The sequence below is a fragment of the Nematostella vectensis genome, chromosome 1 (assembly GCF_932526225.1).
Source record: "Nematostella vectensis chromosome 1, jaNemVect1.1, whole genome shotgun sequence".
NCBI lineage: Eukaryota > Metazoa > Cnidaria > Anthozoa > Actiniaria > Edwardsiidae > Nematostella > Nematostella vectensis.
This window is the reverse complement of record NC_064034.1, coordinates 15,440,325-15,463,082: the sequence shown is the minus strand read 5'-3', so window position 1 is coordinate 15,463,082 and position 22,758 is coordinate 15,440,325. Positions and strand designations below refer to the sequence as shown.

The following is a 22,758-nucleotide window of genomic DNA, read 5'->3' as shown; positions in this document are numbered from 1 at the left end:
GGGTAGAACATCCGTTTATAATCTTTTTTTTCTTATTTTCGAAAAAAACGCTCTGTTAGACAAAGACAACAAGAAGACCACAATATTTTAATATTATTTCTTTTTTGGAAGGGTAAAACGTTTTCCAACTTAAAGATCGGAGTTGGCGTAAATGTCGTGAACGAATCTAGATTCAGTCCTGTACTACGTTTGAAATGATCTTTACCTTAAAATCTTATTTTTGTTGCATATTTATGCGTTTTCCAGTATATAAACACACACTTGTGTTTACCTACGTGGAACTCTTTCAGTCTCTGGTGTACTTATATAATTTCACGTTGTCAGCCAGTTCAAGCTAACCCCTCAACACTATTCAGCTTGTCCTTTCTCTTTCCGTTTTCTCTCCATCATAATGTCCCTTGCAGCCTTGATGTCGTCTATCGTCGTAGGAGGTTTCTAAATGACGCATAAATAGCAATAATTATATGAGATAATGTAATACACTCTTTTTTATGTAAAAACGTCTAATTTACAGTTGAGGCTGAGCCGTTCTTTTTTATCCAGGAATTTAAAGGCTGAAAATGTTTTTAAATATGTTCTTAAGTATGTGTGTATTAAAATATAACACTGAAATTCAAAGTATTAGAATCAGAATTAGTAAGAGTGATCAATAGGTTTTTAAAATGCAACTTGATTCTGCATTTTAGAACGCATCACACAAACAAATTTTGCTGCTGCTGTGCGTTAAAATGTTCTTTAAATTAATTTGGTGAAATCTCAGGCTGGACGTTCTTATTAGAAAAAAAAAGGAGTGTAACGCTAGGGGATGGTATAGGTTTTCGCAAAATGTAACTAGAAATGTGACTATCAAAACTTACATGCGTAGTCTCATCCGGAGGATATATTTGTCCCTGAAAAATATGATGATATATAAATTAATTATAAGAATTAATTTTCAGAGGAAGTGCAATAAAGAGTAACACGGGCGAATGTTCGTGCTTGTGTAACTTTCTCGAAAACGACATTGTGGGAATGAAACAAAACGAAATTCTTAAAATGCGAAGTAATGCATAAGAAGGAAACTTGATTATCTTCCCAGATCATGGTTACCTTTTTATTGTTTACATAGTCTTCGTAAATCTCCGGCAAGTTGAAGTAATAGAATAACGCAACCGGGAAAAACACGTAGACCGCTATCTGTAGAGCACAAACAACTCATTAGATTAAGTCCCTGGTCAGGTCGGCAACCGCCAATTATTAGGGGAGTGGAGTTCATTGTTATCTAGGTGCGTACAAAGGTGCGTACAGGACGCGCGTATCCCCGTTGGTCGCCCAATAATGGGTCTTAGTGACGCGTCTTTTCCATATAAAGCGGACCTTCCAGCTGAGTAGCGCTGTTCTTTCGAACCGACGGGCAAAAAGCTGTGAGAGGAGTGGTATATTCACAATAGCCACCTAAAGTTTTATACCCTTTTTATACCCTTTTTACCGAATGCAATTAAAATATCGTTTCCCTGCTAGCAGATGTCTCTTTTCTCTGTATTTTGCTGGGCTGACGTTCGCGTTCTTTTCCTCGCGAACGCCAGCCCAGCGAAATACAGAGAAAAGAGGCCTCTGCTAGCAGGAAAAATATCGCAATAACTTTCCCACATCGGCCGATGGATATGGATGCTTTCATCCACTTATTGTTTGTTGTAATGATAGACCATGAGGAATGTCTATCGGGGTTAACGTCAGAAGGCTAATAAATTACATAATCTTGTAATCAAATGTCGACATGATGGAAACATTAACAGTATTTTTAGACAACTTTCCAGGACAACGACGAATATGGATTTAACAATACACAGAGTTGTATATTTGTTAAGTCATGTTGGACACTCGATAAACAAGACACCGGCTATTATTATCAACAGTGACAAATTCGTTATGGCCCTATCCATAGTTTCGGTTAGGCTACATAAATACATTTTTCGTTTCTGGTCATGATTTCTTCCTTGGGAGCACGTGGGCGGGTTATTTTTATATCTATTATGTTCTTCTTATTTCAAAATTTCGCGTGGAGAGAAATGATTCACACAATCATAGGCACTATTGCGACACTTTTTGGTGCAGTGAAATGGTTCCCCGAACACAACTTTCAATTTATGACGTGATTGGATGTCTATCTTTTGTCATTTCTTATTATCGAAGAGCGCAAAACTGAAAATCTACATTATTCTAGAGGTTTAACAAAGAAAGAATTAAATCAAAAATAAAAGTTGCATGCGGCACAAACGCGACCAGAAACGAGGTGGCCTTGAGCATTTATTTTAGCAGTCACAAGGAAGATCTATATATATTCTTTCTGGATTTAGTTATCACCTTCGTACACGAATATTATTTTATCTCTTTAGGCTACAAGCAATAAATAACTGGCAGTTTAACTCATGCAACATCCACATTTCCGCCCCACTTCCTTCCTTGATTCCATTTTCACAAACGCAAAGCTCAGAGACTCTCGAGCTGAGTTGAATACGTGGCAAAAGATTTTGGGGGGTTCACAACCGCAAATAATTTGTAGTGATTTAGAAAAAACGCCCACATCGTAATTAAACAATACTTTACGTGTAGGAGAACTAAAGTAACGCCGCTATGAATTACGTAAGATTAAAAAAAAAAACGTGTTGATAGATTCAACAGAACACGAATTTATCGAACTCTCGTATACAGGACGGATACCTCAGTCAGACCGCAAAGCCTTGAATATGAAGGATTGTTCGATGCAGCAACCTTCTGATGCAACAACACGCCCTAATGAAGAACGTTTTCTAAATCGTAAGCGTCATAATAAAAAAAAAATAAGTCGTTTCTCCTAAGAAAACAAACAATCTCACACCTGGGACGGTAAAAGACAAGAAAAAAAATAAAGGGGGATTTATTCGGGTATCGTGCATGTTCCTGTTTGTTTCTATCACTTTACTTATTCGTGTCACGTCCCTTTTCTTTTAACAGTTTAACAAAAATTAAACAAAAAGACACGAAACGAATAAGTAAGATAATGAATCCAAATTGTAGGTATACACTTTTTAACGCTTTCACTTTTCTTTTTATTTCAAATCTCTACGGTTATATCAAAGAAAGCCTTCTTCCCATAGACAAAAAACCGCGTAGCAATTTATCCAATCATTTGAAGCAGCAATGTCACCAGTTTACTTCCGGTCGATTACGTAACCATCTCCGATGATTTTAAACGGAAACGCAAAAAATATTTCAAAATTGATAAAGCAGTGTGTCTATTGGAAGTTTCTTTAAAATGTGACTGATAATTTAGAGCCGATGGCCTGTTAAATAAAACAGATTCTAAAAGATTCTTAAGTCGGTTGAGGTTTCTGTCGGCCCTCAGGAAGTAAACTGCAGACAATGGTGCTTTAATAAAGGTTGTCACATTAAGCTAAACTATGTGCTTCTTTCAGACACTTTAAAAAGGCTTTGTTGTCTCGGCACGTTCTTGTTCTGGCCGAAATGTTCTTCTCAGAGATACAACAGGGTGTATGTGCTATCACTGCTAGTTGGTAAAACGAGGAATATTTTTTCAAGTGCTTGGTTCACATATTGTTATCAATTATCATTATTTTTGTCTGTAGAGAAAAGAACCTACCATATTATGTTTATTCATTGAAATTTGACTTTTCATACCACTTGAATTATAAGTGTCTTAAACACAGAACAAAATTTTTGAGATTCATATTTTTTGGGAAAATTTTATACACTCGAAAATACAGTACCATGTCCTGAGCTTGTTATAATATTGTGATGTAATCCTCAACCCCAAACTCCCAGTTACTTCTAGATTATTTTGCTCAATGTGTTTTTGTTGAACTGAAAATTGGTGATATGTGTCAAAATTCTTATGTAGGACAGGAAAATCCAACATTCTAATCATCCACAAAACATGAATACAGAAGCTAGAATAAAAGCCCTTTTCCAATGCTTGCACATAGTTGTATATTTTCATGTCAGCCCTAGATTGAGCATTTCCAAGCTTCAACTTGCCCAGAACTTCTCAGCTAGATTAGTCTTAAACAAATGGAAATACAACTATTTACCTCCTACTTAAAAAAGATCTTTATTTCTCTCCATTTATGGTATACCCAAATTTTTGAGTTAAGACAATCAGAAGGTGACTTTCAAGATTAGACACATGTTATCATTTCTATGTATTACTCATTGTAAACTGTGTAACAAACCATGAATTTATACACAAATTAACATTATAAATTGATTCAGGGATCCCTTTGGGCAGACTGAATCAACCTGTTGTACAATATAGATGGAGGCAGATGGTTAATTTGCAATGTTGTATCATGACCAGGCCATACCAAACAACCAAAGGTTGAATCCTAGGATGTCTCAAGTAAGGTAAAATGACTACATGTATAAGTTGCAATAAAAGTGTGGTATTAGTATATAAGTACAACATGATAAAAAGTCCCAAACAATTACCCCCTTATGTATTCCAAGAATAGGATTTTTTTGTGGGTTTATTTTCTTTGAAAGCAACATCACCTTACCCCAATTTCGAAAGAATTAAGCAGCAAATGGAAGAAAGATTGGAATAAGTGGATGGGTACTCTGTCGTCTAATTCTAGGAGAATTAATGCATACTTACTTTTTAATCCCGTCACATAACTTATATATTCTGCATTTTTATGAATAATTCAGTATACACTTGCCTAAAATGTAACGGGTATTTAATATACTAGATAAAGTTACGTAATCCAGTATTTAAAGTAGGGTTGTCCAAAGTTTGTGCGATTTTCTCGTTACGTAATAACCCCTGCTATTCCATCGGAACAGGCCGGAAGCTGGTTCGGGCTCATTAAAGGCGCTGGAACTATGCTTACGTTAAATCGCTTACGGCAGAAAACAAAATAATAGCAATGGCCACGTCAGTTGAGGCTAATCAATGGCAATCAATGACAACAGAGGAAATATCTTCAGAAATAATGACAAAAATAACATAACACTGACCCGAAATAGCTCGATCTTCGAACCGGTCGCCATGTTGGACGTGAGCTGTGCGATGGAGTGGGAAGGAGTAATGGCGTACGCATGATCTATATAAAGGGCTGCTGTCTATAATGAGCCAGCGAACGGCCGGAGATAAACATGGCTGGCCTTGTCGGTGTACCGGGGCTCTCACAGGTGGGTGATTTTCGATTTAGTCCCACAAAAATACGGCAAAGACTCGCAATCCTTGCTTGCGACCTTTCTGATCTATTACTGGGAACTGCAGTTTATCCCTAATATGACGAAGACATATTTAAAAACTAACAATACTTGTTGTGTTTTGGAGTGTTGTGATGGTTGAAAGGCGAATGAGATGAGTTCCTATCTGACTTTATGCACCGACATCGATGCAGTGCGGTGCTGGAAATCAGAAAAAATAGGGAAACTTTACCCACAGTAATACTGTGGGATGTTGCTTTTTATTGCAACGATTTTACGGTTGTTTGTGTTAGACTTGTGGCGCCTTACCCAGCTCGTTTCTTGTCGCATGTGGAGAATTGCACTCAACAAGCACCTTGCTGTGTGCATTTCTTCCAATCATTTGAAAGCTTCTCTGCGCCTTGATTTTTATTATTTGATGTTATATTGGCATTCAATTCAACAACGCAAACACAGCAGACGTCGCCATTATACAAAACACGTCTTATCATTCAAATATAAACGTCAATGTTATGTCGCTTACAAGACAAAAAACGTCGCGTGAACATGTAAATGGAACATTCGTTAAAACAGAAAAATGCTTGCTAGAAAAGTATAATAAGGTATAATGAGGTATCAAAAGCTTAAGTGTTATGTCAAGTCTGATTGTGAACTGTGAAATTTCAAAGAGGGTTGATCGGTTGCTGACAGTTCTCAGACCGAGTGATTTGCTTAAAATGGAAACTATTCTTTTTGGTTTATTTTATTGAAATATTTGCAGCTCTCCGCTGGTCATTCGGCTGTCTACGAAGCGTACTTCAGACAGGTTTGTTACTATTCGTATTTTCCTGTGGATTATGACATTTTAAATATTCGCATGCTGACCCTTACTTATATATTTGATTTATAGTAACTATCAATTGCATGACTCAGGTTCTAGTGGAAACTGGATTATATGATACTCTATCTAGCAATACCTTGGCTTTTAACTTGATTCCTTCTTTATCCCCTTGTCAAAAATAATAGAATGTATAAAACTGACCTTGTCATAATTCCGCATAAAATACAGATTCCCTTGTAGAAACATGCTTTTCAAGGTTTAAATTTTATTTGAAAATTGTAGTTAGAATTGGTTTTTCTTATTCTGGGTACTATTGATTAATATTGTTAATATTATACCAGGCATGGACAATCAATAAAAATCATTATTGAAAAAACAATTGAAAAAATGATATCAATCAATAAACTGGTATTAAATGATATTGATTTTATCAATTACTCAATAATAATCGTAATAATAAATAATAATAATGAATTAAATGTGTACTAAAACTAAGCTAAAACAACTAAAAACTATACTAAAATGATATATCTAAAATATGCTAAAACAACTAAGAACTATACTAAAATGTTATACCTCAAATATGCTTAATATATCAGGCCCGTACCCAGGGGGGTGCAGGGTGTGTGAACGCACCCCCTTCCCCCCTCCACAACAGCCGAAGGTCCTATTACTTTCGGTTCTCAATAGATGTGCTATTTGTAGACAAAACTATAAAGCATAAGCTAGATCATTCTGGTATGTAGTCAAATCTGACAATAAACGTCCCATGGAGATACTGCAAAGGCATAAAAAAATCAATTTTTTTTGCGGGTGGTCAGATTTCTATTAGAGAACTCACTCCACTCCTCCACCCCCCCTTGGAAAAATTAGGTCCATTTTTTCGGGGTTGGCACCCCCAAGAAAAATCCTTGGTAACGGGGGCCTGTATCTATAGCCTCATATTTTTAGATATGTTATTTTAGTAAAGTTCTTAGTGGTTTTAGCTTAGTTTTAGTACATATATAAATTATATTTGCAGTAAAGCTCATTAGATATACAATGTATTTTGTGCAGTATAAGTAATAAAAATGTTATAACTACTATTAATAATCAATACTCACAATTTATGGGGGCCTCAATGAGTTGATTTTATTAATAAAAAAGTACAGTCTTCTGAGACTAATCTCGCTCATAACGTAACAGGGCTGCTGCATGTGACATTATTTTGTTGTGGTAGTGTCACTTATATGGGTAGCACTCTGCTTGATCACGGCGCAGTCCAAGCCCTACTATTTTTATACTGTAATTACTGTAATTACTGTAATTTATTTGACTGAATTAAAATTAAAATTCTACTGCCCCGTCGCTCATTTTTTACCAATTATTTACTTCAAATATCTATATTTTAAAAGTAAATTGTGTTGTTGATAAAATTGATATATCTATTGATATATCTAAGGAAAAAATGGTAATTATTTATTGGTCCAATGAATTCCATTATCAGTTATGCCAATTAAAAAATATTTAATTGATTTTACCAATATTATAGATTGTTATTGATTATCAATTTTATCTAATGCCAATGCCAGGTGTTATATTGAAATAATACTTTTTTAGTGCATGTTATCAGTAAAAGGTAAAATGAAAGTTCTATGATTAAAAATGCACTTTTATTGCAATATTATCTCCTTTGAAGAGCTTATAGACAAACCATACACTGTATATTATACATAATACCATCAATCACTAGACTTTTTACCTTTTTTCTCTACAATAATTATTACCAAAAGCTAAAAAAAAAATCTGCAATCCAAATATTTACTTTTATTATATTATTTTTACATAGCAAATGCTTTAATAAATCCAATAATATTTTTTTTTTCATTTTTGACTGGTGCCTTGTGTATATTATCAGGCTGATGTGAAAGGCACAGGAAAATTAGGAGCTGGTGAAGCAGCTCTCTTCCTCAAGAAGTCCAATTTAAAGGAGGGAATACTACACAAGGTATAGTAAGCCTACTGTATGTATTTGCTTGGCTTAGTATTAGTGGTCACACATGTAGCTTCTAGTTGCTAGTGACAATAAATACATGAGGTTGTGGGAAGATTGTTGAAGTTAACTGTTTTTACACTGAAATTGTTATCACTTTATGAGACTGTCTGCCTCAGATATCATCACACTAGCAGTCCTGTTTTTATTTTGGATGAAAAGAAATGAAAATAAATGAATAAAAATAAAATGTTTTATCCCAGATTCACACTAAACCCTTGGCATTTAAAGACGTGACTATTTTTAAATCTCCATGTTCTCTTTGAGCGTGTTGCATCTTGGTTCGAAATTCAATTTTACGGTTTAAGTTTTTAATTGTGATTAAATGCTTTTCTTTGTTACTTCGTTTCCAGATATGGGAGCTCTGTGATCCACAGGGAACAGGATTTCTGGACAAGCATGTGAGTCAATGAAAAAAAAAATTGTCTTTTAAACTTTTGTTTATTTTTATTGGGTATTCTTTTTGTTCACATTTTCACATAACTTGACTTTCTTTTAATATAGATATATTGTATTTCATATTTGCAGAGGTTTTTTCTAGCTTTGCGTCTGATAGCGTTGGCTCAAAACGGAAAAGAAGTGGTTATCAGTAATCTGTCACTATTGGTCCCTGCCCCTAACCTGGTAAGATCTTTTCTGATCTATCACTATTGGTCCCTGCCCCTAACCTGGTAAGATCTTTTCTAATCTATCACTATTGGTCCCTGCCCCTAACCTGGTAAGATCTTTTCTAATCTATCACTATTGGTCCCTGCCCCTAACCTGGTAAGATCTTTTCTAATCTATCACTATTGGTCCCTGCCCCTAACCTGGTAAGATCTTTTCTGATCTATCGCTATTGGTCCCTGCCCCTAACCTGGTAAGATCTTTTCTAATCTATCACTATTGGTCCCTGCCCCTAACCTGGTAAGATCTTTTCTAATCTATCACTATTGGTCCCTGCCCCTAACCTGGTAAGATCTTTTCTAATCTATCACTATTGGTCCCTGCCCCTAACCTGGTAAGATCTTTTCTAATCTATCACTATTGGTCCCTGCCCCTAACCTGGTAAGATCTTTTCTAATCTATCACTATTGGTCCCTGCCCCTAACCTGGTAAGATCTTTTCTAATCTGTCACTATTGGTCCCTGCCCCTAACCTGGTAAGATCTTTTCTAATCTATCACTATTGGTCCCTGCCCCTAACCTGGTAAGATCTTTTCTAATCTATCACTATTGGTCCCTGCCCCTAACCTGGTAAGATCTTTTCTAATCTATCACTATTGGTCCCTGCCCCTAACCTGGTAAGATCTTTTCTAATCTATCACTATTGGTCCCTGCCCCTAACCTGGTAAGATCTTTTCTAATCTATCACTATTGGTCCCTGCCCCTAACCTGGTAAGATCTTTTCTAATCTATCACTATTGGTCCCTGCCCCTAACCTGGTAAGATCTTTTCTAATCTATCACTATTGGTCCCTGCCCCTAACCTGGTAAGATCTTTTCTAATCTATCACTATTGGTCCCTGCCCCTAACCTGGTAAGATCTTTTCTAATCTATCACTATTGGTCCCTGCCCCTAACCTGGTAAGATCTTTTCTAATCTATCACTATTGGTCCCTGCCCCTAACCTGGTAAGATCTTTTCTAATCTATCACTATTGGTCCCTGCCCCTAACCTGGTAAGATCTTTTCTAATCTATCACTATTGGTCCCTGCCCCTAACCTGGTAAGATCTTTTCTAATCTATCGCTATTGGTCCCTGCCCCTAACCTGGTAAGATCTTTTCTAATCTATCACTATTGGTCCCTGCCCCTAACCTGGTAAGATCTTTTCTAATCTATCACTATTGGTCCCTGCCCCTAACCTGGTAAGATCTTTTCTAATCTGTCACTATTGGTCCCTGCCCCTAACCTGGTAAGATCTTTTCTAATCTATCACTATTGGTCCCTGCCCCTAACCTGGTAAGATCTTTTCTAATCTATCACTATTGGTCCCTGCCCCTAACCTGGTAAGATCTTTTCTAATCTGTCACTATTGGTCCCTGCCCCTAACCTGGTAAGATCTTTTCTAATCTATCACTATTGGTCCCTGCCCCTAACCTGGTAAGATCTTTTCTAATCTATCACTATTGGTCCCTGCCCCTAACCTGGTAAGATCTTTTCTAATCTGTCACTATTGGTCCCTGCCCCTAACCTGGTAAGATCTTTTCTAATCTATCACTATTGGTCCCTGCCCCTAACCTGGTAAGATCTTTTCTAATCTATCACTATTGGTCCCTGCCCCTAACCTGGTAAGATCTTTTCTAATCTATCACTATTGGTCCCTGCCCCTAACCTGGTAAGATCTTTTCTAATCTGTCACTATTGGTCCCTGCCCCTAACCTGGTAAGATCTTTTCTAATCTGTCACTATTGGTCCCTGCCCCTAACCTGGTAAGATCTTTTCTAATCTTTTTACTCTTTCAATGTTTTAACCGATTTTAGATTGTCAACATTTTAAAACCTTAATTCCATTTAAAAGCCATCTTTCACTTTTATTCAGGGTGATATATCCCCTAGTGTCCCACCCCCGGCAGAGAGCAACGTCTGGTCTGTTAAACCTGCTGACAAAACCAAGTATGACCACATATTTGAGGTAAGAATGATATTATTTTGCATATTGCATAGTGTTACATATTGTCCTTATTTACTGTCAACTTCTTTTTGCTGATGCTTAGGGCCTAAAACCAGTGAATGGACTTTTGCCTGGTGATAAAGTCAAACCTGTAAGTACCAAGTGTTTTGCTATTTCCACAAATGCTTACTAGTAGTATCTTAGTTGTGGAAAAAAAAACAGATATGGTAGAAATAAATAACTCATACGCTCTTTGGCCTTACAGGAGAACATTTAGAAAAAAAAAAAACAAGGGCTCGTTGCAAGCAGATTATGTATTCTCCCAGACATTTTTATTCTACCCAGATGTGTACAGTCTTTCTTCCCTTTTCCCCAGTTCCTTGCATTTGATATGCAGATTATAACAGCCTTCTCCCTTTTATAAAAACAAAAGGACAATTTGGTTAAAGGTTTAGCAACATTAGAATTACTGTAATATCGGTGTACAGTTTTCAAGAAAAAGCCTTCACAACATACAGTATTGACTCATTTTTCTGAATTAGATAAGGCATAGAGCATACGAGAGAGTTATACACACATTGTACACCAATCCAATAAGCCTGCAGTTGAACATAAACACCTTTCAACCTTTTCTTTCCTAAAGTATGCACAGAATGTCAGTTGAACTCTTATCTGGTAATGCATTGTAGGTGCTGCTTAATTCCAAGCTACCTATTGATGTGCTTGGGAGAGTCTGGGATTTGTCAGACATTGATAGAGATGGAATGCTAGATGCTGATGAATTTGCAGTGGTGAGTTTCACTCAGTTTTAGAACAATGAGAAAGTTTTGTCTTACTGTACTACCGAATGGTGTAAAAAACATAGATTTTGCCCGGTTGTGTATGTTTTTACACCTGCTACCGTGCAATAAGCCTGCTTGTCAACAAGACCTTGAGGCCCACTAGCGTGCCTTTCCCTCGCTGATATCTCTTGAAGCCCGCTTGTGTCTTGCAAAGGCTGGCCAGGTGTTTACATTCAAGTAACGCCCGCTGAAGTCCACTCTCATGCACGCTAGCGTTTTGCCGTCTTTTCCTTTCACTTTTCCAAAAAGGCACACTAGCAGACAAGTTGCAGGCATTTGTCTGCTAGCGACAAACACCTGCGTTAAGCGGGCAGGACTTTGAAGGCATGCTAGCGGGCAAGTAGCGGCCCTGTCTTTAGAGTCACACTAGCGGGAAATAGCGGACGTTCGTCAAGGCAATCTAGTGGGTGTTTAGCCGCCAGCGGGCAAGTGGTGGGCCTGCATTTGAAAAGAATGCTAGCAGGCCTTCTTCAAAGTACGGTCCAGCGGGCATATAGGATGGATGCTAGCAGGCCTGTAGCTGGCATTTTCACCAGGTGAAGGCAGTTGTTTTGGTGAAAATATAATTGTGAGGGGGACAAATGGTCAGGCCTTGCTAAATCAGTTATAAAAAAATCAAGTCCATCGAACAACCGCATTCTAATTAACAGTCTATTGTACATGATTTATGCTCCGAATAACATAAGAAAAAACAACTTTTTGCGAAGTGTACATTAGAGAGGGACAAATGGTCAGGCCTAAGAAGATCTGCAATAACTTATGAATTACTATCAGAACAAAGAATATTACACAAAAAACAAAAAAATTGGGTAATGTCAATCCAAAATATGTTATAGACTTTTAAATATGACATTAATAAAGTACATTATTTCCAATTATTGGAAAGCAATTGGTGTGATGGTACGCACGCTTTTGTCTTTTTGCTCAATTTAAACGTTCTTAAACAAAAACTATGTCAACCAACAGCAAAATTTATATTCCAATCTATTGGAACAACATCTAACAGCCTTAACATATTGTTTTTCAATAAATAGATTTGAAAGCGTTATTCCAGAATTATGGGAGTAAATTGGCATGTTTTAGAGTGGGTACCAACGTCATGCTCATAGCCTGTTCTATGAAAAAACATTTAAAGTACAGTATATGCTATTGATTCCATTAACAACTTATTTTCCAGGCAATGCATTTGGTATATAGAGCCCTAGAAGGTGACATGGTGCCATTGACACTACCTGGTCGAATGGTCCCACCATCCAAGCGAAAACTTAAGCACCCTGGATCGTCTGGGCCTGCGTCACCTCTGGTCAGTAATATGCCTACATCCTCTGCCTCACCTGTGTCTGGTATGAAGAATGTAAGTATAGAAAGGCAAATAATTACCCCTGTAACCCTGTAGCATTGCAGCTTTTAACAGCTTTTAACATGAGATACAGTAAGGGGTCCAATAACAGGCCCGCCATACCCAGGATTTTTATTGGGGGGTGCGAAATCCGAAAAAGTGGACCTAATTTTTCCAGGGGGGAGGGGAAGGGAGGGAGTTCTCTGATAAAAATCTGTCCACCCCCCAAAAAACAAAGGGTTTTTTCATGCCTTTGCAGTATCTCCACGGGACGTTTATTGTCGGATTTGGCTACATACCAGAGTGATCTAGCTTATGCTTTATAGTTTTTTCTATAAATAGCATGTCTGTTGAGAACCGAAAGTGGACCTTCAACTGTTGCACCCCCCTGGGTACGGGCCTGCAATAAAGTTTGAAATTTCATACCTTAGTAAAAACTTTTAATCCAAAAAATATTTATCTTCAGCTCTATGCCCTCAAAATACCTGAAATAGTTTAGAATTAATACCATGCCAGAAATATAGTTTAGAATATAAGATGCCTTTTACACCAACCATCTTATTGCTGATAACAGACATTAATTCCCCCCTCCCCCCACCCCCCATTACAAACCCCTGTCTTGATAGTATCCGAGGACACCTTCGCCTTAGCCTTTTAAAATTTTATGCTTTTGGTTATCAGACAGGTTGTTGCGAGGTTGTTGAGCTTGTGGACATGGGAAAACTACATATTTCATTCCTAGTTCTTCTGCTTTTGATACCTATCTGTTATTCCAGATCACTGGTGATACCTATCTGTTATTCCAGATCACTAGTGATACCTATCTGTTATTCCAGATCACTAGTGATACCTATCTGTTATTCCAGATCACTAGAGATACCTATCTGTTATTCCAGATCACTAGTGATACCTATCTGTTATTCCAGATCACTAGTGATACCTATCTGTTATTCCAGATCACTAGTGATACTATCTGTTATTCCAGATCACTGGTGATACCTATCTGTTATTCCAGATCACTAGTGATACCCAGTCTTGGGTAGTACCGGCTGCAGACAAACTGAAATATGATTCTATATTCAAGACGACAGACAAGGACACGGATGGTCTTGTATCAGGTATACCTAACATAGAAAGACCCACTGTCAGTTTGGGGACTTTAGGGGATCATTTTGGGTCTTATCATCATTTTTAGTCCTGTACAGCTTTCTATTTTATTATTTCCCTGTTCCTGTTTATTGTTTCCAGGCTTTGGTTGAGCCAGTTTTGGTACATCTATCATTGCTGTGGCCACCACTGATCTGGTCATCTTATCTCCCACAATGTTTTGGATGTAGTACTTGTGGGAGTTCGCAGTAAAAAAATATTTCCTCTGATTTCCATTTGTAGGAGAGGAAGTGAAGAATGTGTTTATACAGTCGGGACTAGCTCAGCCAGTTCTAGCACATATATGGTAATTATGAATCCTTCAAATATTGATGTGACAGACTAGGAGCACTCACATAATACCTACTGAGAAAGCAAATAAAATATGACCAGGAGCTGGCTTCACAGTTTATTTTTCAAAATGAGTTTATTATTTTTTTCAATTGTATTTATTTAATTTCAAATGAATTTAATACATTTCCTTGTGTGATTAATTTCCTAATGATGATGTACATAGTTGCAGTGCATTTGTTAGGGTATGCAGTAGGAACAAGTGTGTTACATATATGTTAATCTGAATAAAGCTCAGATTATGTGAGAAAATGTGAGGCCCCTGTGTTTGTTTGCGTTTGCAGGGGCCTGTGTGACTTAACCAACAGTGGTCGACTGAATGCTGAGCAGTTTGCTCTTGCAATGTATCTAATAAAGCAGAAAGTCAATGGAGTAGACCCTCCACAGAAACTTACCCCAGAAATGATACCTCCCTCTATGAGGGGATGCTCACCTTCTGGGTCTGATGACAGTAAGGTAGGTGTATAACACCATACGGATGTCTAGGTGAGTGGTATAACTAGAAAGACTACTAACAAGCTGTAAAAAAACAAGATGGTCTGCATAAGCGTGGTGTAGACAAGCTATAAATCAACACAGGTTGAAAAAGTATGTTGAACGCCTCATGTGAAACAGAGTAGTTGCGCTGACTTTTAAAGCATTTTGCCCTTTGTTAGCTTTTGCTCCAACGAAGGGCTAACCTCGTCTCGGTCTGATCTCCCAAAGATGATAGCAACACCACATGCATTACCTTTCTACAAAATTGCAGAATTGCTGCAAAACATAAACTTGTTAACTGAATAAGTGTGGTATACTCTAGGATGGTCCAGGCAACATATTGACTTCCCTAGGAGACTTTTCAGCAATCAAAGAATTGGACAAGATTACAAAGGACATTGAGGATTTAGGGAGGTATAGAACAACCTGTGTTCAGTTGTCAGCTTGAAACTATCAGCTACTAATAACTGAAATAATATATTGAATAGAGAGAAGATGGGTTTGCAACGGGAAATTGATGAAAAGGAAGAGATGATCAGACAAAGAAACACTGAAATACAGGTAAGCTTGACACTATTTATAACAATGCTACACAGCATTCTCCATCTGTAGCATATTTTAACAGTGTTGATCTCTGACAGAATCTTCAGTCTGATTTGGAAAAAACTAAGCTAAGTGTGCAAGAGTTAGAAAAACAAAGGCTTGAGGCTCAAAGTAAACTGGATGATTTTGATAAAGAGGTATGTAATCTGGTAAAGTGGATAAACTATTTTTGATATAAAATATTGTGCTTACTATCACTATACTGTTTTCCAGAAATGTAAATATGAAGAAATGTTAACTGAGCTCAAGCAGAAGTGTCAGGAACAGACAAAACTTGTATGCAGCATTTTGATTTACAAATACCTTTTTTTGGAATTGTTTCTATAATTTTTTTTGTGATACAGGTAGCAGATCTTAAGTCCCAAATGCAGAACAGTCAGAAGTCTATTGTTGTGAGTATATGTATGATCAAGCAACAAAATGGAAGATTGGAAAAAATAAATGATTTTGATTTATTATCAATACATTTTTGCAGCAACAAGAGGAGGAGTTAGGAGAGGCAAAAGAAGAACTTAACAAACTTAGAGAAGAAGAATCAAAACTAGAGCAAGATGTAGGTGGATGATAATATACTCTTCTACAAGGAAATAAACTTTTGGTTGAAGTTCAATGTTAAATATCTCTAGAAACACAGAGGTTTCACTTATTTTACAGGCCTTTGTCCTTTGCTAGGGCATTTTTTTTTGCTCTGACGATAGGTCAATCCTTGAAACAATAGCCTGATTTTCAGATACATGTGAGAGGATCCAGTCCCACTGTGGGGTGGAGGGGACGCTCTCATTCACTTCTGCAAATCAAGCTATTGTAACATGGACTGTTCAATGCTGTTTATATGTACTCAACCTGATTGTTTGAAAAACTTTTCTGTTCCTTTCTAAAACAAAGTCTGCTATTTGATAATAATTAATGGAAAATATTTTTGTAGATAAATTCCAGTAAAGAGTACCTAGAGACAGTACAAAAACAGTGCAAGTCCATCCAAGGAGAAATAAATCAGGTAGGTACAGTATTACACAGTATTATTGATTGTAAGTGTAAATAGTTAAGTATGCTTTAGGAAAAGTGTGTCCTTGTCGTCATCTGCAAAAGAACATATAGAGAAGCTTAAAAGTACAGTGAAGTGAAACTCTGTTAATATGGACACACTAAATGGTCAATTGAATTTTTTTATATATTGATAATTGTGCAATATAAATGTAATAAATTGTTATTATAAATTATTAAATGGTCCTCAATAACCGGGTACAATGACCATTGACATAGTACACCCTTCTCAAAATACACCCTTCTAAGAATACACCTTCTCTAATTTCATCTATCACATGAAACTGGGAATAAGGAGACTGGAAAGCACCCGAACTCAATTGATTTTCTAGATAGAAGAGGCTCTTATCTCTTTTATTATAATGTATGTTTGAGCTTGTGTCCATTATCATACATGTAGAAGTATTTTGGATTTACGGAAATTGTATGGAGCCTAATTTTATATTGACTTGAAAACCGTTCTTCGATACAAGATGGTTAGTTACAACAAATACTGGTATCTATTTTTTTTTATTTGAGACTTCTTGACTCCAAAAAAATAATAAATAATAATAATATTAAAATATTATATAACAATAATAAAATATTAAATATTAAGTGTGTTTTTTTCTGCCTTAGGTTCGCTCCAAACTCAACACACTGAATGAGACCAACAGCAGCCTGCAGTCACAAATTGCTCATTACAACTCCCTCATGAACTCAAACAGTATCCCCACCACCAGCGTCACCAACTCTCTTCCTATCTCTGACTTCTCGCCCCTCACTGATGCATTTGACATGACCCCAACCCCCTCAGAAACAGATGCCATGAGTGTACGAGCCACGGTAAGTTAGCTTTTTCAGGAGTTGTTATTGAACCATTGTTAAATATAAACCATGCACGACTTTGTTAACTGAACTATTTTAGTAGCAGCAATACTTCAAAACTTTTCTGTAGGCCATGGTTTACTCAACAGTCAACAAATGTAGGAGAGAAAAACAGCTATTCTAAAGAATCCTAAATTTTGTGGTTCTCTTGTTCACTAATGGGATATAATGAAACTAATAGTTTTAAATCTTTTCATGGTACATGGGGAAACTCTTTGTGCAAGCTTGATGGACAGCTGTGGACATTTGTTTTAAGGCTATAGCTGGCCTATTAACTTTATAATGGCATTTTATGTCACACCTCTCTGAGCCCTCTTTTTAAGATTCAAGAAAGCATCCATTTCCTTTGGAAGCTCTTGTAATATTTTCAACTTCAAAACAATATCTTCTTAATATAATTTCTCTTCCAATATGGAATGAAAACACTAACAAAGATGTGGTTGAAGAAATTCTTTTCAACTTATTTTTCCCTCACAGGCCGGCAGTAGTCCTGTTAGCAGCATAAGTGGATTCAGTGTTGGCTCGGGAAGAGTTGACGAAGCAGTAGATGATTTTAAGGTATGTCACAAGTAGTTTTCTTGTTGAACATACTCATTGAACTTATAGTTTTCTTGATGTTATCCACAGGACAAAGAGACAGGCGATGATTACAAGGTTTGCACTAACTGTTAGTTTTTCAAGAAGCTTTTTTTCTAAGAAGCCGATCTTACTATTTATTGTGGAAGCTGATCTTGCTATTTATTATCAGGATGGAGATCCATTCAAGAGTAAAGAGAATCTGTTCAGCTCAGCAGATGCGGGTTAGTGTGTGGGTTACCGCCATTTTAAAATCTTATTGTCAATGCACTCTGTTCTTTTTTGGGTGTGGATTACCTCAACGCTCATCCCTAGGTCCACCATTTTAAATTCTTTTTATCAATACACTCTGTTCTTTGTAACTGAAAAGTGTCTACACATGTATCTTTTAATGGATGAATTTTTTTTTCTAGATTCTACAGATCCATTCCATTCTGATGACCCGTTTAAGTCAGATCCATTCCATTACAAGAGTGTCTCATTTGCTGATCCATTTGCGGCTGATCCTTTCGCGGCAAGTTTTTTCTTCTTCTACACATGATCATCTATTAACTTCGTAACAACTTGCATTGAATATATTGGGAATAGATTTAATGACTTGAAATCACATCAAACTTTGGTTTCAGCTGAAGACCTAAGGGTAAACTCAGCTCTTGCTCGAGGCTAGGGTTTAGGGGATTTTCTATTACGACAATGGTTCCAATTCAAGGGTTTGACTTCTTTGCTCTTCTTACATCAAGATACAGATTGTGTTGTGTAAATTGACAAATAATTCTCTTAAGGACCTTAGTGTATCAGTATGCAGTAGTTAGGGTGATGCTGAGACTGTTTTTTCTTGTACGCAGGGCGATGAGGAGTTGTTCAAGAATGATCCATTCAAGAGTGAAATGTCTGCAAATAGCGAGGAGCCAGGCTCACAGAGTGCATCTGCCAACGGTATGAAGCAAGGACAGTCAGTGGCCCTACCCGAGAACAATCACTTCCTCACTCCTCTATTTTTCACTTCGCTTTGTTCTTCCAGCCTCTATTGCGGTCCTTTTCTTTAAATATACGCATATCTCTTTTCTCTTGCACGTTCGTTCGCTCTGAACTTGACAACGTGATAAAAAATACGCACTATTATGTGTGGACCTATAAACGTGCTTTTAAACCAAATAAACGTTTTCCGCCCCTTGGTGATCTTAATATCGAGAAAACAAAACAGCTCGTTATAAAACCGTACATACTGTACTGATACTGATAACACAGGTGGTTATGTGTAATCTTGTGCTCTCCACTTACCCAATCGTAGATGAGACGGCAGAAACGCCAAGACACTCGGAGACTGAAAGTGGTAATACACCATTCTCTTTGGTTACTGCTACTGTATGCTAAACACAGTTTAAAAAACAGTCCTTAAATAACGTGAAATAAAGTGAAAATGATACTCTAACCTACTGTAAAACCACGTACACAATATACCTATTCTCTCTTCCATGCACATCTTTTTGTTTTTAACCTTCCTCTTACAACTAGCGTTGCCTGCTTTCCGTACGTTTACCAGTAATGAAGCTCATTCATACTCATGTATCCCCCATGTTTTACTTTCTCTCTTTTTATACTAAACAACACTTTGAGCCCCTCTACCTGATACTAAGATTACGGGATCGTGCATATTTCCCCTTACCTCCCTTTTACTAGACACCGTTACGTTACTCTTTTTGATAATAAGATGAGGGGATCATGCATATTTCCCCTTGCCTCCCTTTTACTAGACACCGTTACGTTACTCTTTTTGATAATAAGATGAGGGGGTCATGCATATTTCCCCTTGCCTCCCTTTTTACTAAACGCCATTTCTGATGCTATGCTTAAGGATAATTTGCCTCCCCCTAATTCAGTACCACTAAGTTTCTCTTGCTAAGCTCAGGAGCATCTTTTAGGTCTGTCATCGTCTCCATCCAAGTCTGATCCGTTTGCAGCTGTTGATCCTTTCGGGAGTGCATTCTCTTCATCCAAGGTAATAGGTGTAAAAAAACGAACGTATCTGCTATAGCTATCCAGAATTTTGTCTTGATTTTGCGTACTGGCATATTTGCATACAATCATCCACGCCCTACACAACGAAATCAGGACATAAATCTACCATGCTGTCAATCGTCCAGGCAGACGGTACCCGGTGTAGCTTTTGCTTATGTGTGCACGTTTCTCACCTTTTCCTAGCGAGCAAACCAAGATAAAAGCTCTAAAGATAAATTGACCATGAGCAATTCTGAATGTTTGTCTGAGATTTTAAACTAATTTTGTTTAATAAATTTTTGAAGGACATTACATGATTTGAGAAATCCAACAATTACAGAGGCAGTTGACACTGAAAACACTCCAAGTCTCTTGGGATGGAGATGTTTTCCTTACTTCCTGTCATTCTTCGTTATTCCTTATATTGGACATCTTATTTGCAGAGACCGGGCGACAGCCTTTTTGGCTCTGAAGACCCCTTTAAACCCTCAAACGAGGACTCCAACAAGACGCCAACCAATCAAAAGAAGAGTTTCGGTTCAGGAAAGGACCTGTTTGGTGGTGACCCGTTTGGCTCAGAAGATCCCTTTGCAGGTTTGAAATCCAGTAGAATCTTCTAACTCGAGCTAGGGTAATGCGAACATCTCGCTAACTTGAACTGTAATTAATTTCCCCTGGTATTGGACCTAATTACCAGTCAATGTTCCTCGAATAATTCGGATAACTCCGCTTGCTTATCCCCTGATCTATCTTCCAGCATCTGATAAACCATGCTAATCTTTCTGTTTCTCTGCCCTGAAATTGGCTTGTTACACGTATGTGAGCTTACTAGAAGCCTGTGTTCCTCTGCTCTAGAATTTACAATAAGTATTAGGATTTTAAAATGTAAAGCGTCAAGTATACAAGATGCTCGGACCATGTTAACTTATTAACTTAACGAAAACCCGATAAATCCGCTTAACTTGCCACTTCGAACGATCTTCGAGCGTCTAACAAACCATGCCAATATAACCCACCCTTTTAAATGATCAGAGCCGGTCCATGGGAGGGGGGGGGGAGGGGGTTAAATACTCTTTTAACCCTCCAAAGAGAGAGAGTCCCCTGCACAGAAGTCATAAGGTCCCACTGATGTCTCGCTAAGTCATAAGGTCCCACTGATGTCTCGCTAAGTCATAAGGTCCCACTGATGTCTCGCTAAGTCATAAGGTCCCACTGATGTCTCGCTAAGTCATAAGGTCCCACTGATGTCTCGCTAAGTCATAAGGTCCCACTGATGTCTCGCTAAGTCATAAGGTCCCACTGATGTCTCGCTTAGTCATAAGGTCCCACTGATGTCTCGCTAAGTCATAAGGTCCCACTGATGTCTCGCTAAGTCATAAGGTCCCACTGATGTCTCGCTAAGTCATAAGGTCCCACTGATGTCTCGCTAAGTCATAAGGTCCCACTGATGTCTCGCCAAGTCATAAGGTCCCACTGATGTCTCGCTAAGTTATAAGGCCCCACTGATGTCTCGCTAAGTCATAAGGTCCCACTGATGTCTCGCTAAGTCATAAGGTCCCACTGATGTCTCGCTAAGTCATAAGGTCCCACTGATGTCTCGCTAAGTCATAAGGTCCCACTGATGTCTCGCTAAGTCATAAGGCCCCACTGATGTCTCGCTTTTGTCTTTGCAGCCTCTTGATGCCTTGTCCACGAAGTAGACACCCGAGGACTTGTACTTACTGAATGCATACTCTTTAAACGAGAACTATAAGAGCGAAAGCTAACACGAGAGCTCGCCCTATTAACAAGCTGCTTTGCTATTGGACAAGCTCGCTACTAACGCTAGTAGTCCTTGAAAATTCCATATCTTCACAGACATGCTTTTGTGCCGTATCGTTTTAGTTTTGGCCGCCGTAGGATTGTGAAGAGGAACTTGCATAGGCTTGCCAAGCTTTGATAACGGGGATAAGGCCCGACCTAGTAACAGACCTTGTAAAACCCGCCCCGAGATGTCACAGAGGTTGAACACTCCTAGTGGTTGTTAGCAAACCCGTCAAGGGTTGTGAAAGGGTTGCACACGTGGCTACATATACCCTATAGGCGTATATTAGTTCCTGGTAGGTTTGATAACTGGTAGGACGCTCCTCTGTAGCAGATATAGGGTAGGCGTATATGTAATCTTGGTCCTTTTATTTCTTTTTATCTGTGCTTTTTTTAAAAATAGTCTCTCACATGTAATATTTGACAAACAAGCATATAAGTAATCCAAGTAGGTTGGTCCTTAACTTTAATTCCAATATAAAATCATTTATTCTAGAGAAGAACTACATTATCCATAAAAAAATATCCATTTTGTGACGGTTATTCCTTTTAACGGTAGGGAAGCCTTGTATGATTGCATATATTTCTCAATTTTCTGTTATTTATGTTGTCTTCAAAATACTGGTTTGTATGTGTAATAGCGTGATGCGCTCGCTTTAGGTATTTATTTGTGATGTCTCGGTGAACTCGTGAAGCCTTGTACGGAGGAAAAAAAGATGTGTCAATTTGCTGCTCCAGGGTTAGCATACCCAAGCTGGAAATTCTCTTTAGCTTTGTAAAAGATATTAATAAGAAATCAAATAAACAATGATGTAATCATGTCTGGGATCGATCTGGTAAACAGTTCCTTACATCTTCCGGTGTAAGAACCTGTGCATAGTTGTACCACAAAACTTTTTTGGTAGAACGACTCGTGACGAAAAGAGCTGAATACCATGGAGTCATCTGGCCATGGTTAAATCACCGGATAGTAGAACCCCTTCCCCCTCCCATTCTTTCCAGAGAAGATTTCTATAAATTGTGATGAGGAAGAACATGGAAATGGTGGTATGCTCCACCCTCGCAATACTTTGAAGGAT

At 37.7% G+C, this 22,758-nt stretch overlaps 2 protein-coding genes across 7 annotated transcripts; one reads left to right on the top strand and one right to left on the bottom strand.

Moving 5' to 3' along the window:
* Window positions 1–67: 67 nt before the first annotated feature.
* Window positions 68–5,090, bottom strand: LOC116614093 (protein PET100 homolog, mitochondrial). 2 transcript variants are annotated; one of them, XM_032374694.2, is made up of 4 exons: window positions 4,993–5,087; window positions 1,090–1,176; window positions 858–890; window positions 68–435 (listed from the first exon to the last, which is right to left on the bottom strand). In XM_032374694.2, exons 1-4 carry the CDS (start codon window positions 5,023–5,025, stop codon window positions 349–351), a joined length of 240 nt encoding a protein of 79 aa, XP_032230585.1. In that variant the 5' UTR covers window positions 5,026–5,087; the 3' UTR covers window positions 68–348. The 2 variants fall into 2 exon arrangements, with proteins under 2 accessions (XP_032230585.1, XP_032230584.1); XM_032374693.2 differs by having other exon boundaries at window positions 383–890; window positions 4,993–5,090.
* On the top strand, window positions 5,053–22,500 carry LOC5506324 (epidermal growth factor receptor substrate 15-like 1). Of its 5 annotated transcripts, none has more exons than XM_048726394.1 (29): window positions 5,053–5,166; window positions 5,951–5,995; window positions 7,908–7,997; window positions 8,396–8,443; window positions 8,571–8,666; window positions 10,562–10,654; window positions 10,737–10,784; window positions 11,323–11,424; window positions 12,653–12,778; window positions 13,830–13,932; window positions 14,204–14,267; window positions 14,596–14,767; window positions 15,111–15,202; window positions 15,277–15,349; window positions 15,430–15,528; window positions 15,605–15,667; window positions 15,736–15,783; window positions 15,867–15,944; window positions 16,317–16,388; window positions 17,054–17,260; window positions 17,780–17,860; window positions 17,930–17,956; window positions 18,051–18,102; window positions 18,292–18,392; window positions 18,724–18,814; window positions 19,170–19,211; window positions 19,801–19,877; window positions 20,320–20,470; window positions 21,550–22,500. In XM_048726394.1, exons 1-29 carry the CDS (start codon window positions 5,131–5,133, stop codon window positions 21,555–21,557), a joined length of 2,385 nt encoding a protein of 794 aa, XP_048582351.1. In that variant the 5' UTR covers window positions 5,053–5,130; the 3' UTR covers window positions 21,558–22,500. The 5 variants fall into 5 exon arrangements, with proteins under 5 accessions (XP_048582351.1, XP_048582341.1, XP_048582344.1 ...); XM_048726384.1 differs by having other exon boundaries at window positions 12,653–12,829; XM_048726387.1 differs by lacking the exon at window positions 19,170–19,211 and having other exon boundaries at window positions 5,055–5,166; window positions 12,653–12,829.
* The last annotated feature ends 258 nt before the right edge of the window (window positions 22,501–22,758 follow it).

Excerpts from the sequence above, each read along its gene's own strand:
- LOC116614093 (XM_032374693.2), bottom strand. The coding sequence starts at position 5,025 with ATGGCGACCGGTTCGAAGATCGAGCTATTTCGG. Across the intron at positions 1,177-4,992 it reads CGAAGATCGAGCTATTTCGG|ATAGCGGTCTACGTGTTTTT; the intron begins GTCAGTGTTATG and ends TGTGCTCTACAG. Across the intron at positions 891-1,089 it reads ACTATGTAAACAATAAAAAG|GGACAAATATATCCTCCGGA; the intron begins GTAACCATGATC and ends CATATTTTTCAG.
- LOC5506324 (XM_048726384.1), top strand. The coding sequence starts at position 5,131 with ATGGCTGGCCTTGTCGGTGTACCGGGGCTCTCACAG. Across the intron at positions 7,998-8,395 it reads AGGAGGGAATACTACACAAG|ATATGGGAGCTCTGTGATCC; the intron begins GTATAGTAAGCC and ends CTTCGTTTCCAG. Across the intron at positions 15,945-16,316 it reads AATCAAAACTAGAGCAAGAT|ATAAATTCCAGTAAAGAGTA; the intron begins GTAGGTGGATGA and ends ATATTTTTGTAG.